General features: G+C 40.7%; 1 protein-coding gene across 1 annotated transcript in view; it reads right to left on the bottom strand.

Moving 5' to 3' along the window:
* The window catches only part of CNTLN (centlein), a 205,264-nt gene extending 189,980 nt beyond the window's left edge, over positions 1 to 15,284 (bottom strand). Inside the window, exon 1 of the mRNA XM_068422921.1 lies at positions 15,192 to 15,284. Within this exon, the coding sequence (XP_068279022.1) occupies positions 15,192 to 15,284 (93 nt within the window). The remainder of the gene's footprint in view (positions 1 to 15,191) is intronic.
* Positions 15,285 to 15,508: the final 224 nt, after the last annotated feature.

Genomic DNA, 15,508 nt, shown 5'->3' with positions numbered 1-15,508 from the left:
TTTAACATCTTAAAATATCTTGTAGTTATGCTGGGAGTCCAGCAAAGAAAAAACACAAAGCCAAACAAAAACTCACTAAATAATAGCAAAGTAAATGTGATTTCTTTTCAATCATTTAGAAGGACAGTAAGTCAGTAGTTCTTACACTCCAAATGACATCACTTTGAATATAAGGAAATCTTTGAACCACAATAGAGGAATAAACCACTATCTAATAAACTATGTCTAACTCCTAATTTTAAAATAATTTTAATTCAAATCTCTCAGTTAATCAAGAATATGGAGAGCAGAACTGAATTGATAATAGTGCTTGAATATTTTTAATATATTTAATACACAATTCACTGTGTATTTTTACACTAAAATCGCTAACAAATTAGTCTAAGGGCCATGAAGTCATTACAGTACAGAGAAGTCCAAATACAACAAAATGCCAACAGTATTCACTTTCAAACACTCAAAAATCTGGAGTCAAACAAACAATCAAAGTTTCTGATGCTGATTTATGAGCTCACGAGCTTTGTTCAGCTCAGTCTTGTTTGCCTGTTCAAGGATTTGGATTTGCTTACCATCACACTTCCTTAGCTTTTTTCTTTACTGTCCTGTATGCAAGACCACAGAAGTAGCTGTTGGATTTTCTGCTTATTTATTTATGTATTAGAAGAGCTGAGACGCTTGGGCTTCTTCATGACTTCAAGAAGCACTATCAAATATCACAAGACTCATTACAAGCAGCAGTGGCTGCCTGTTGCCCTACCCTGCAGGTTCCTACACACTCCAGGTCCCAGCTGGGGAACAGAACAGTGAAGAACTTTCAGACACATACTTCTCAGCATAGCATTCCTCCATTACAAAAAACAACAGAAATGGAAAACTACAATAAGATATACTGAATTGTTCCTAATGAACAAATATGTAGAAAATATATATATGTACAACACAACAAGAGGGAAATGTTCACATCTCTCCCATGATTTTTGCTGAGTATCCAGCATGTATTGAGCCTCTGGCAATCTAGTTTCTACCTAATCTTTGCCAAGACTTCCAGAAACTGACCTTTTGGTAATAAACAAAATATGACATTTCAATGAACTTTGTCCTCCTAATGAGAACACAGACACTCAGGTAAATGATCTCTTCCATGGAATAAGCAGTTCAAATTAAACTCAAAGCACCTATAACTATTTCACAAATAGACTACTTTCAAAGTTGTCCAAGGAAGAGTAAAATTAACTCCAAGTTGTACTCATGCCAGTGAAATTGTCAGTCCTTACATAACTAAGTTCTGCAACATTTGTCTGTGCTGAAAGAACAGTAGGTAAAGTAAGAGTGAAAAAGCCATCCTAACTTAAAAATAAAAAAGCTTGCTTGTAGTAAGGAGTACCATGTGAACAGCATGCACTACATAAACAGCTAAACAGAAAAGCCTAAGTACTGCCCATTAAAAAAAAAAACCCACAAAAAAAAAGAAAAACACAAAACACAAACAAAAACCTTCCCTAGTCATCTGGAAATAAGTGAAAAATCACTGGAACTTCCAGAACTGAAAAACAATGCCATTTCAATAAATTTTTGATGACGGTAGGAAGTTACTATGAATGAGCACACACAAAACTGTAAAGCAATGCTGTAATTATATCAACAGATATTCTAATCTAAATCAACAAATGCCTTTCACTGGATATTTGTATTTCTGTAAATGCACACAAAACAAAGCAGCATCCTGCTTAAGTGGACTTCTGCTGAAAGAGTAAGGACACAAACATTTCTTCCAATATATGTATATGTTACCAGTAAAAGAACAAAACATCATTTGCAGTCAAAAATCTGTGAACTTTATTACATAAAGTTTATACAGAAATGTACAAGATTTCTCATTATGACAATAAAACATTAGTCCATTAATGGTAAGTTACCATAAAATGTGACTTTCTTTAACATGCCAAGCATTTTAATAGCTAACACTGTTTCATTTAAATCTATAAGTAATTAAGCATTTTGGATAACAGAATGAGTATCAGCCATAAATTATTACAGTTTTAAGATGAAAAGAAGTTTAGACAGCCTTTTTAAGCTCTTGGCACAATTAGCGGAGGTGGTAAGGCTGTTCCCTGAATGGTCTTGGGAGCCAAATAATTTCTTCTGACAAAGGCTGCTTAGACTGAAGTTGGCACAGAAAAACACTACAGCTGTCAAAGCCTGGGATGTATCAATCTTCAGCATACCCAAGGAACATTCAGCCTACTCAAGCGTACATTAACAGCTCAAGAGGTCAGCAAGAACATACCTTGAACAGCTGAGAACTTATATACACAAAGCAGAATACAGATGTCATTTAAAAGTTAGCAAAAATTACTCATTAAAACTAAGATTATTCACAACACATGTCATGTCAGATAAAGACGCTCACCCTGCAATCAAGTTTGCACCAGAACTAAAGAATTATGAAAGAAAAAAACAGAGCGCACTGTGTATCCCCTGAAAAGTGTGATTTTCCCTCAGCCTACAGTGAAAGTAACTGTAGTTCATCACCACACTGAAAGACATACAGAAATTAAAAGTAACAGGCCTTCTTTGCAAAGGAAACTGGATTTTTTTTTTTACTGATTTTTAACAGCAGCAAGCTCAGAAGCAGGGACAAACATAAGATGAGACACTGTCAAAGGTTATATGGCATGACTAGCTACAGTAAAAGTGCTTGCAAGTGAAGTCGTGAATTTTTTAAACATTAGTGTAAGTCACAAAACAAAGAATCCCTCTGGCTTATAAGCAGGGAAAGACAAATATTCTTATTTAAATTAAAACAATTTACTTTCTTTTTGGAAAAGAAATACAACTATAAATCTAGACATTTGATATCAAACGTATGTAAAACTGTATCAATATTGTATACAGTTATTTGTCTAATGAAAACTTAAAAGTGACCTAAACATAGAATGTTTTGAGTATTTTTACAATGCTTTATCAAGGAGAATTAGAATTAGCTGGCATTCTTTTAAAGTAATGATACTGAATTGCTATAGGAAAAGCTTTTAAATTATCAGTGAAAGGAGTGCCAAAAGCATAAGCACTATTTTTTTTTTTTTTTTCCTCTCACAGGAACTACACATTCATGACAGTTTGGGTATAAATTTACAGGTAGGTTTAATTTTTGTTTAAATGTCTATCATGCACTGTGTTGAGAACAAGGATAAACTGACAAACCTCCTCGCTTAGTGTAAATTCATACATCAGGCATCTCAGTTACCTACAGTTTGAAATCAATACTCTTTTTGACATTTCACTATATTTTTTTCAAAGCATGTTAATTATTAGTAGCATTCGTATCATACCTTAAATTTTTATAGCATTACAAATCATTATGTACTAATTAGGAAGATACCATCTTCTGAAATCTGGAAGAGAACACCCCCAGAATAGGAAAAAAAAAACAAAACCCAAAACCCAAACAAACAACCTCTTCCTTACCCCCTTCCCTCCCCAATAACTGCTAGAAAAGCACAAGACACAAACTCTCGTTTTAGTTTTTTAATCAGTAGATACCCCCAAAAGGGAAAATTAAACAGCTGGGAGGACAGAGGGAGCTACTGGTTTACTGTTACTTTTAGTAAGAACTCTATAATAACCAGATACTGACAATTTTCTGTATTATAAAATGAATATTTCAATACAAAGTGAAATACGCATGACTGTCAGGCTAGAAGAATTTATATGGAAATGCAAAATACTATACGGAATGGAGAAAAAAAAAAAGGCATGAAATAACATGGCTGGTATAAGCACTGAAACATCCGCCAGCGAATTGTTAATATGGATTGTTTTGGGCTCCCCTAACGTCTAGTATACTTCTGACTAGAGCTCAAGCCTTTAATCAAGTTGATATATACGCTTTACACGCAAGTGACAGACTTGCTTCATGAGGTCTCAGAAGACTTTTAAACTTACAGTGCTGTACACTGACAGTACAGACCCTCTTGATCCTGCTGTGCCAGTGTTTCTTTGTGATTTCCCGTCATGTATTATATTCCTAAATAAGAGGTATCCTCTTTACAACCCAGCCAGTCCTGCTCAGTGGTCACAGTACAGAATTCTCTTACACTTTACAGAACCTATCTTTGAGGTGCCATGCTTTTCTACAACCTAGAAAGTCACTAGAAGATAAGACTGATCAGTGCCTCACAAGAAAATTTAGTGCCTTATACGCACCAGGCTCTAAAGATAACATTACGTTATTTTCAAGTTCACAAGTCACTCACATACAGTATGCAGTTACATCTAATTGCCAGGTAGAGATCTGTAAGAAGGCTGTATGCGACCCAATCAGATTGACAGCTTCAAAACAGATGCCATCAGCAAACAAGTGTATGTTCCTCCTTTCCTCCCCAATTCCTTAATGTTGCAGTATAAGGGGTATGCAACCAACATGTAATTTTATGATACCAGAAAAATAGTTTAATGTATCTTTAATATCTTCCAGCCATAATCTTCTATTTAAAGAATTTCCTGTTATCTTGTCTCTGTTGGTAGTTTTGGCAACAAAGATACTTTTGAATCAAAAATGGAAAAGAGAGTACTGTTTTACTTACACATAAATGTAGAATACAAAAAATTGTGTGGACATAAATATACACACATAACCTCCCCCCAAGAGATTGCATGCTTACTCAGAACTCTGTTGAAAGCAAACAGGCACCATAAAAATAATATAATGTTATCGTGTTACAATGTCAATGAAGTAATAGTGGTCTAGGCAAAAACAGTACACATGACATGCTGAGAGATGCTGTCATTACACATTATTTCATAAACAGACTCTCAGATTAGTCCATCAGTGTGACAAAAGACAACAATGCACTTAACTGAATAATTCTATTACAAATTCTTAATTGACATAAGTAACTGACTCATTGTGACACCAATGGACAAGAAATACAAGGTATTTCCTGGCCCTTCATGACACAGTCAATGAATTAACATCACAAAAGTCCGATCAGTACCATCACAGGACAGAAATAAACATGCATTAAATAGTAGAGAGAAGATAGCAGATAGACGTGGACCTGTCACACATGAACGCCACCCTCACTGAATAGCTTAAAGTAAATTACTTCCTTTGCTCTTTTTGACAAACAGTGAACACGCAGTCAGTATGCTCTGCGTGCCTTCATTCACTGGTACAGCTGTTACACCGACAGTTGCTTTATTCTGGGTACCCAACACTGAAAAGTTAACACTGGGTTGATGTAAGAATTGTTTTCAAAGAGCAGAGGATAGGATAAAGCAAAGGGTTTAGTTCCAGAGGTAAGGGCTTAGCTTTAATCTCTTTATAGATAAAGGATAGGATAACTCATCTGTGAGTTTTCATTTCAAGCTATAAATATCTAAACTACTTCACTTAAAATTAACTGTAGTCATTGAAGTAATTTGGATAGAAGACGCACAGAATGGAATAGGACATGAATTTTCAAAGTCACATAACTGCTTTCTGCAAGTGCTACAATTCTGAGAGTTATTTTAAGACTTCAATCACTTATTTGAGAGCACAGGATAATCTAAAAGTTTCAGCATAGGCCTAGAGTTAGTTTTTATTTAAATATACTGCTCTGGATTAATATAATCATAATACATTTGTGATTTTCAATCCATTTGAGAATACAGGAATGCACAAGTAGTTTTATTTTACAGACAATATAACCAGACACATACATTTGGATATATACACTCTGAATTACCATGACTAATCAAATAGAATTTAGGTCCATTGTGTCAACTCTGCCTCAAATGACTTTATAGTACTTTTCAAAACCTATAAAAATGTGGACAAATAGGAGAATATTTTCATACCTCCTAAGTTATGAGCTAAATAGTACCTGAAATAATTGAAACAGCACACATTTAATAACAACAAAGAACAAGATTATTTGAAGTCATTCTCTAAGAACAGCATACCTCCTCCTGAACCAAAATACAGTTTGACGGGAAAAACAGACCTGCTACAGCCATCTTCCTCCAGGCTGAACCTGTAACTACATGGTAAACGTAGACATCTCAGCATGTTCTACAGGCATTCTCAGTGCAGGGAAAAATTACAAGCAAGAGTCTACTTCTCCGCACATAAAACACAACTTCTTTTATTGAGAAACAACGTTTTGTTGTTCCCATAAAAGGTACCTTTTCACTCATGTCTATCTTGTGGCAGTCAGGCAAAGCCCTCAGTGACTGAACGAAAGGGAATACTGCACCCTTTTTTTAAAAAGGGAGGACCCTGGGAACTACTAACCAGTCAGCATCACTGCACTTCCCAGCAAGATCATGGAATGGATCCTTCTGGAAGCTATGTCAAGGCATACGGATGACAAGGAGGTGATCAAATATGACAACATGGCTTCACCAAGGGCAAACCACGCCTGACTAACCTAATGGCCTTATACAATGGAGTGACTGCATCAGTGGACAAGTGAAGAGCTACAGATGTCATCTACCTAGACTTCTGTAAAGCCTTTGATACAGTCCCCCACAACATCCTTGACACTTCTTTGGGTTTGATGGATGGACTGTTAGATGGGTAAGGAATTGGCTGGACAGCCCTGTCCAGAGAATTAGCAGTTAATGGCTCAATGTCCAAATGGAAACCAGTAACGAGTGGTGTCCCTCCAGGGTCCACACCGGGACCAATACTGTTTAGTACCTTTATAAATGCCATAGATGGTGGGATTGAGGAAATGCACCCTCAGCAAGTTTCCAGATGACACCAAGCTGAGTGGTGCAGTTTCTACAGCAGTGGGAAGGGATATCATATAGAGGGACACTGACAGGCTTGAGGAGTGGGCCCATGCAAACCTCATGAAGTTCAGCAAGGCTAAGTGCAAGGTCCTGCACCTGGGTCAGGGCAAATCCCAATATCAAGACAGACTGTGGGATGAATTGATTGAGAGGAGCCCTGTAGAGAAGAACTTGGGTATATTAATGGACAAAAAAAACAAATATGAGCCAGTAATGTGCACTTGCAGCCCAGAAAGCCAAGCCAACTGTATCAAGGCTGCATAAAAAGAAATATGGTCAGCAGTTCAAAAGAGATGATTCTCCCTCTCTACTCTGCTCTCGTGAGACCCTACCTGAAGTACTGCACCCAGCTCTTGGGAACCCAGCATCAGAAAGACACGTAATTGTTACAGCGGGTCCAGAGGAGGGCCACAAAAACAAGCAGAGGGATGGAATACCTTTCCTGTGAAGACAGGCTGAGAGAGTTGGCGTTTTTCAGCCTGGAGAAGAGAAGGCTCCCAAGGGACCCAACAGCAACATTTCAATAGCTAAAGGGGTTATATAAGAAAGACAGACTTTTTACCAAGGCCTGTAGCAACAGCAGAAGGGGCAACAGCTTTAAACTGAAAGAGGGTAGATGTGGGGTTCCCACGGGACAATAGTGGGAACGAGGTACTGAACGAGCTATGTCCAGGCATGTCCAGGGGGTGGTAATGGGGTGGTGATGAACTAGCCAATCATAATACATAACAAGGGCCTTAGCTATGAGACCAACAAGATATGGGGGAAGTTGAGGACCTTGGCTATGAGAAAAATAAGATATGGGGAAGCTGAAAAATAAGAAAGAATGCAGCACCTGCAAGATATAACTTTTTAGCATAAGCCAATCAGAACTAATATAGAGGTGTGTGAACAAAGCATACTAACCAATCATAATAGAAATGACATGTACACAGAGTGTGTACAAAAATAGAATAGAGGAGCCCCGGACCCCTGAGGCCCCAGAAGAAGTCAGGATAGTGGAGGAATCTGTCTTGGTAGATGAGGGCTGGGTCAGGGACCAATTAAGCAACCTGGATGTCCATAAATCCATGGGCCCTGATGGGATGCACCCGCGGGTGCTGAGGGAGCTGGCGGAAGTCATTGCTAGGCCACTCTCCATCATCTTTGCTAAGTCGTGGGCAACGGGAGAGGTGCCTGAGGACTGGAGGAAAGCGAATGTCACTCCAGTCTTCAAAAAGGGCAAGAAGGAGGACCCGGGTAACTATAGACCGGTCAGCCTCACCTCCATCCCTGGAAAGGTGATGGAGCAACTTGTTCTTGGTGCTGTCTCTAGGCACATCAAGGATCGGGGGATCATTAGGGGCACTCAGCATGGCTTCACCAAGGGGAAGTCTTGCTCAACCAACTTGATAGCCTTTTATGAGGATGTTAGCCAGTGGATAGATGATGGTAAAGCTGTGGATGTGGTCTATCTCGATTTCAGTAAAGCGTTTGACACGGTCTCCCACAGCATCCTCGCAGCTAAACTGGGGAAGTGTGGTCTGGATGATCGGGTAGTGAGGTGGATTGTGAAGTGGCTGAAGGAAAGAAGCCAGAGAGTGGTGGTCAGTGGGACTGAGTCCAGTTGGAGGTCTGTGTCTAGCGGAGTCCCGCAAGGGTCGGTTCTGGGACCAGTTCTACTCAATATATTCATTAATGACGTGGATGAGGGAATAGAGTGCACTGTCAGCAAGTTCACTGATGACACAAAACTGGGAGGAGTGGTTGACGCGCCGGAAGGCTGCACAGCCATTCAGAGAGACCTGGACAGGCTGGAGAGTTGGGCGGGGAGAAATTTAATGAAACATAACAAGGGTAAGTGTAGAGTCCTGCATCTGGGCAAGAACAACCCCATGTACCAGTACAAGTTGGGGACAGACCTGTTGGAGAGCAGCGGAGGGGAAAGGGACCTGGGGGTCCTAGTGGACAGCAGGATGACCATGAGCCAGCAGTGTGCCCTTGTGGCCAAGAACGCCAATGGCATCCTGGGGTGTATTAGAAGGGCTGTGGTTAGTAGGTCGAAAGAGGTTCTCCTCCCCCTCTACTCTGCCCTGGTGAGGCCGCATCTGGAATATTGTGTCCAGTTCTGGGCCCCTCAGTTCAAGAAGGACAGGCAACTGCTAGAGAGAGTCCAGCGCAGAGCCACGAAGATGATTAAGGGAGTGGAACATCTCCCTTCTGAGGAGAGGCTGAGGGAGCTGGGTCTCTTTAGCTTGGAGAAGAGGAGACTGAGGGGTGACCTCATTAATGTTTATAAATATGGAAAGGGCAAGTGTCATGAGGATGGAGCCAGGCTCTTCTCAGTGACATCCCTTGACAGGACAAGGGGCAATGGGTGCAAGCTGGAACACAGGAGGTTCCACTTAAATTTGAGGAAAAACTTCTTTACGGTGAGGGTGACTGAACACTGGAACAGGCTGCCCAGAGAGGTTGTGGAGTCTCCTTCTCTGGAGACATTCAAAACCCGCCTGGACGCGTTCCTGTGTGATATGGTCTAGGCAATCCTGCCCCAGCAGGGGGATTGGACTAGATGATCTATCTTTCGAGGTCCCTTCCAATCCCTAACATTCTGTGATTCTGTGTAATGTACCCTCAATAGAATAGTATAAATGTACCCTCAGATACGTAAATAAAGGAGATCTGCTTAACGATCATATTGGTCTGTGTGCATTTACTCCGTGCCCTCTCGCGAACACTGACAGGTAGATATAGATTGGACATAAGAAAGACATTTTTTACAAGGGAGGTGGGGCATTGGAACAGGTTTGTGGAGGCCCCATTATTAGAAGTGTTCAAAGCCAGATTGGACAGGGCCTTGAGCTACCTGATCTACTGAAACAGGTCCCTGCGCATGGCAGGGAGGTTGGACTAGATCTTTGGTCCCTTCCAACCCAAACTGTTCTATGACTCTATGATCTCTATACGAAATTTTAGATTCCCACTCACATGCTGGGGACAACCTGAAATACTCACACACATACTGTGAATAGGTAACTACTTCATTAGTGCAAAAATACCTTTCTTTTTAAATCTCACCTGCAGTTCATGTTCAGTTTTACTCCAATATTCCAAACAAGTATTTTTCAGAAGGAAAGACCAGGTATGCAAAAACTCATTCTAGTTAGCTAAAAGTTGTCAAAAGTAAAAAGAAAAAAAAAAAAAAAAGCAAAAGAAAATAAACAAACAGCTATTCAACACTACTTCTGTCTGTAACACATAAAGAGTAAGGCCTTTATTAACAACACCTGTACTAATCAGACTCATGTGATTTAGACTCCTTATAGCAAAATATTAAATAACAAAAAAAACCACCCAAAGCACTAAACAGCTGGCATCCCTTGGCATCAATAAATATGTGGTTTTGGCTTAACCACTAATAAAATAAATTAGTATTTAATGAACGGGAGCATTAAACACTTTGTCCCATTTTGAAAGAACAGTATAGATATCAACAATTCATCCAGAAGAAATACTAATGCACTCAAATTCTCATACTGGTAGTTCACAACCATTTAAATTTTGGTCATGAAGTCAGAAGAACAAGAACGAAGATGACATAAAAACATATCGCTACAGAAGAACTATGGCCTTTTTAATTTTAGTTTCAGTTCTCAGCTATTGATTTAAAAACATTTCTAATATGTACAATCAACATGCATCTCAAATAGCTATTCATGTATTGTGAAACAATGCAAAGTTTTGTTTTGTTATTTAATATATTTGTCATATTTACCTGTAAATAAAGTGGGGGGGGGGGGTAAAACTACTTATAAATCAATGTTATCATGGCTACATTAGATTTTCAGTGGGTGTCCTGGATATTAAATTGGTCTAGAATGAAACAATGCATCTGTTTTTCCAGCTAATGAAATATTTTTCCTAAGGAGAGTTTGCTATAGTAATCCTATCTGGTGTCAATGCTAGTGATACCAAATAGAATATTTTACATCCCTCCCTGACCCACAAAGTTATCAAAAAAAGACAGTCCAGCTGTCCACAAAGTAGTTCTTTTTCTGCAAACACAGTACAAAATAAGACATGAAGACCAGAAAAGCGTTCACAGTAAGCAGGAAATATAAAACAACGACAGCAGCAGCTGAAGCCTCTGTCATGCCACTTTCCACAAAGTAACAACCCACCTTCCTTGTTCCTCTTCCACCCAAAAACACTTACGGATACACACAGTCCTTTCTTACAGACTCCTCTCCAATCCCTGACAATGAAGAGAAGCAACAATAACAGAAACTACTGGAAGATCTCTTTCTTCCCTATTTGTATTTATCACCTTTTGACAGGAACTGTGGAAATTCTACTGGCGAATCTGCTGCAGCAGAACACTTACAGACAGATTACTGATCAGTTCCTAACTTTCTGACTAATGGAGAGTTTCTATTTTTCAATCTATAAATTGCATTTGTAAATTGAAAATTGTAAGTAGCAGTATGGTTTCTTTGACTAAACACTATGGTCTGCAGACCACTGGTAGCTGACAGACTGTACCTCCTGAGTTAGGGGCATAAACTGTGCAGAGAACCATGCACAGGCGCACTCTTGAGAGACCTGTTACTTAGTCACAGCTATATAAACCTACAAATTCCTAACACAGCAAAGCAGTAGGCATTATAACCATCCTTGACAGGAAAAGCACATAAGCTAGAGAAGGTAACAGTAACAAGAGCTCCCTAAAAACATTATATATAACTGCAGGAAAAAGGCAGGGTACTATTAGTTTTTGCAGAAAGTTAAAAAGGAAATCCTCAGTTAGAAAAATACCACCTTATTTTAGCAGCAAGAGATGCCATGTTACCTTTGAAATCAAAGCTGCAATGAATAAAATGAAGACTCTGGTTTTTTAAACTAATAGTGGGTAAATTGTTAAGACAGTTATTTGAACCCAAAACAGCACTTTCAGCAACTAAAGAGATCCTAGGCTGGAAAATATGAAATTAAACTAATCAAACCAAAGTCCCTTTGTAAATACCACCAATAGCATCGGTAAAAATAGAGGACATGCTTGCTTCTTCCAACTCTCCATATTTCCAGAAACATAAGACATTCAACTGGATGTGGAAAACCCAGTCTCAAATCACACTCTCTTGTTCAAAGAGAGGATTTGATGAAGTTTCCCACCACAGGATACTTTAAAGAACCTTACCTATCTTTTTAGTTACAGAATAGGGGGCATGAAAGTGTCTGTAGTTCAGCAGTTAACAGACTGAGAGCTAGGACACTAAATACATACCTTTCGCTTTAGTAATGCACAATACTTTCCACCAAATGAAATATCTTCTGGAAAAAAAAAAAAAAAAAGACTGCAAGAAACCAACCACAGAACATGGTATAAATCAATTCTTAAAATATAGTCACCAGGGGGTTTAAAAAAATACACAAGATTAAAGAGAAAGCACATGAAAGCTAAAGAAAAATACTCGTGGCCCAGAAACTCCATTCACAGAACGAGCTTCCAGAGATATAGCAAATCATTCCTCTTACAAAAAATAGAAACAAACAAACCACCCTTATTTCCTTTACCAGGAGCAACTATGGTTACAAAACCAGCACCTCCACCTGCCCCAAAAAAACACAGAATCATAGCAGAAAACAAGACGGAGTAAAACACATGCCAGATCTTTTAAAACACCAAGCAGAGCCAAAAACTCCAGGGAAGAACATAGGTGTCAAAGATTTTCCATGGAAGGGTCTTGAGATATTAAGGTGGTATGCAGCAGCATAAAACCCTAAAATGGAATGTAGCAGTTAAAGCAAGTAATAGAGACCAGATGTGTCATAACTCACTGCTTGACCTTTGCCTTTCCACTGCCCCCCAACAATGTCAAGCCAGTCATAGAAATGGAACTAGGTCCCAAAGGGAAAAAAAAAAAAAAAAAAAAATCTATGTTTTCTTTTCAGTTTTCAGGAAAATTACTCAATTACTCAAGTAATTCTCAAGTAAAATTAGGAGAAGAGGAGCATTGAAATTAAAAGCTGTTTATTAAGTGATTAGCAAAATAACTACACAATGCTCTACTGCAAACACAACAGTAACTTTCCCAAAACAGTATAATACAGAGGCAAACATGCTTTAGATTTATTTTGTACTTTCTCAGCTTGATACAAGTCTCCTCAGCAGACAACCTGTGAGCTTTGGACTATTTTCTTAATTTGGCTTTCTCACTTTTGCAAATTCCATCACAGAATTATAAGACACCATCAGTTCTCACAGAGTGACTGCAACAGAATTGTTGTGCTTTTAACAGACCCTCCTCCAAGATCTCGCTTATTATCATTCAAGTGCCCACAATGTTTTCAGGAATAGTAAAGAAAATGCCAAATACTGCAAAGCTAAGCTGCTGAGGTCAAGACTTCCCAGCAGAATCTTAGCTTTAGAAAAGAACGGAGGGGAAAAAAAAAAAAAGTAATCTTCAAAATATCACATTGGGCTTTGCAGGCACCTTTACTTGGTGGTACTTTTAAGTGTTACCTTAAAAGGCAAAAGAAATACGAAGAAGAAACCTAGGTTTGAACATAAAGGCCGCGATCTCAGATGAAAGGGTCAGCTACTCCAGGATCCTGTTGCAGAAAAGAGACAACTGCCAAAAGCAGATGCCTGGGATACCTGTGCTTAGAGCAAATTTAGCGTGTACAATACTTTCACTAAGACTCGGGAGCTTCATTAGCCAGAGATGGCTTCCACATATTTAGCCAACGGACTCCATATCGTCAACTGACCCCAGTTCCCACTGGAAAGACTTTGTTTTGGAAGTGCAGTATATATCATAGCAAATATAATAGTCCAAGGAGGTGTGGAGAAGTAGAAAAGAAACTTGGCGTACTTTATTGAGGTATTGGATACTCTAAAATAACTGTATTTCTATAACCTTGTTGAGTGTTCCCTAGAAACAATTAAAACTTTCAGCCTCAATCATTTGATAAAGAGGGGGTTTTTTTTCCAAAAAAAAAAAAATATTCAAAAGGCTAATATCTAAACAAATACTTAAGGCTAATCCTTCAGTTCTGGTACACTGTTAAACTATTAAACTAGATTTCAGTTGGGACATCTGTATACGGAGAAGAGGAAACTAAATTATCATTACAAAGAGCTTTCTAAACTTCTCCCATAAGACATTTAAGATATCCCAAACCATTCATTGTTCAGTATTTGTAAAGAGGATTTTCATTGACAGCTCTCTCTCCCCCTAGTTCTCCTCCTATGCAAGAAGTTTTTGCAGGAAGTGGATTCTACCCACAGCAGAAACCCAATGCCAGCTGCCAGGTGTATCGATGCTGCTTGAAGCACCAAACCACTATTAACCCTAACACAGATGCTATTTTCTGTCCATATATACAACTACATCAGCCCAGGCCTTCATGGATTTAACCAGACTATGTCCCACAAGAAAACACTGTTTTGGCAACCAGGAAGCAAGTGAGAAAGCAAGCACAGCATTAGAGGTGTCTTTCCTCTCTGTTATATCCTTTGGGTGTAATCCACTTGTTTGGCAGAGAATTAGCGTACATTTCTATGCCAAGACCTCATATTACCAACATTTCAGTATTTACATGAAATGTACCTCAACATAAGCAATGAACGACCAATTGGAAAAATGAGGGAAGTGTACCTGTGAAGGGAGGTCACATGGAGATAGTCTGGGGGAACTTCTGAACACACAACCATAATTATTCATAAAGCCCTTCCTCCCAGGAACGGCTTGGGTGTACTTAATCCTGCTGCAAGGTAGGGGTAGAGATTAAATAGCCTCTAAAGGTTCCTTCAAGACTTACGTTTCTATAAAACCCTTCCGTTTGTTCGTCTTTCCAGGAGTCGCACAAGGCAGCACCTCAGTACTCTTGCCATTACACATCGAACAAATAAACGGTCCCTTCTTGTGCGAGGCCGGGCGGGAAGAAAAAGCTTTCAGGCCAAGCGTTTGCTATTTTAAGCCAGAGTAAGAGCCGGGGCCGCTTCACTTCTCCCCGCGGAGGTGCTCCCCGCCACCGGCGTCCGCAGCGCTCCCACTCCCCCCGCGGCTGCGCCGTGCCGGAAGCAGGGACCGCCGCCGCCGCCCAACAGGTGGGGGCCGCACCCCCCTCGGCGCCGCAAGGCGCCCGCCAAAGGCGTGGTGGATGCCGAAGCGAATCCTCCCGCCCAGGGACCCGCCGCGGTAGCCACCCGGCCCTCCTGCCCCGCCACGGGCAGGGCGCCCGGCGCCCTGCTCCCCTCCTTGCCCTCCGGGTCCGCCGGAACCGGGACACGAACCCGTGGTCCGCCCCGAACTGTGACAGGACAGGCTGCCCGGAGGGTGGGACGTGCCCGCCCGACCCCAGCCGCGCCGCCCTGGCTGCCCCTCGCCGCCTCGCCCAGAGGGGACGGCTCCGCTCTCAGGTACCTGGCAGCGGCTCAGCTCCTCCACCAGACCCCGCAGCTCTTCCTTCAGCTCTGCCTCCCGCGGTGCCGCCGCCTCAGCGCACCCTGAAGCCATCGCCGGCGCCGTGGCGAGAGCCTCTAGCCTCCTCCGCAGGGGCGGCGAGTAGACAAGAGGGCCCGCGCCTGGCGGAGAGGGAGCGGAAAGCCCCTGCTCGCCCTCTCCTGAGGGAAAGGGGGGAGAAACGGTCCTGTGAACCACACAAATGAAAACTTTCCCCCTCTCAGCTGCACTTAGCGCACGGGTGAGCGCCGGAAACCGCAGAAAAGAAGGACGCGGTG

Source organism: Nyctibius grandis, chromosome Z (genome assembly GCF_013368605.1).
Source record: "Nyctibius grandis isolate bNycGra1 chromosome Z, bNycGra1.pri, whole genome shotgun sequence".
Lineage (NCBI taxonomy): Eukaryota > Metazoa > Chordata > Aves > Nyctibiiformes > Nyctibiidae > Nyctibius > Nyctibius grandis.
Note: the sequence above shows the minus strand (reverse complement) of the source record. Positions and strands in the feature narration are given on the sequence as shown.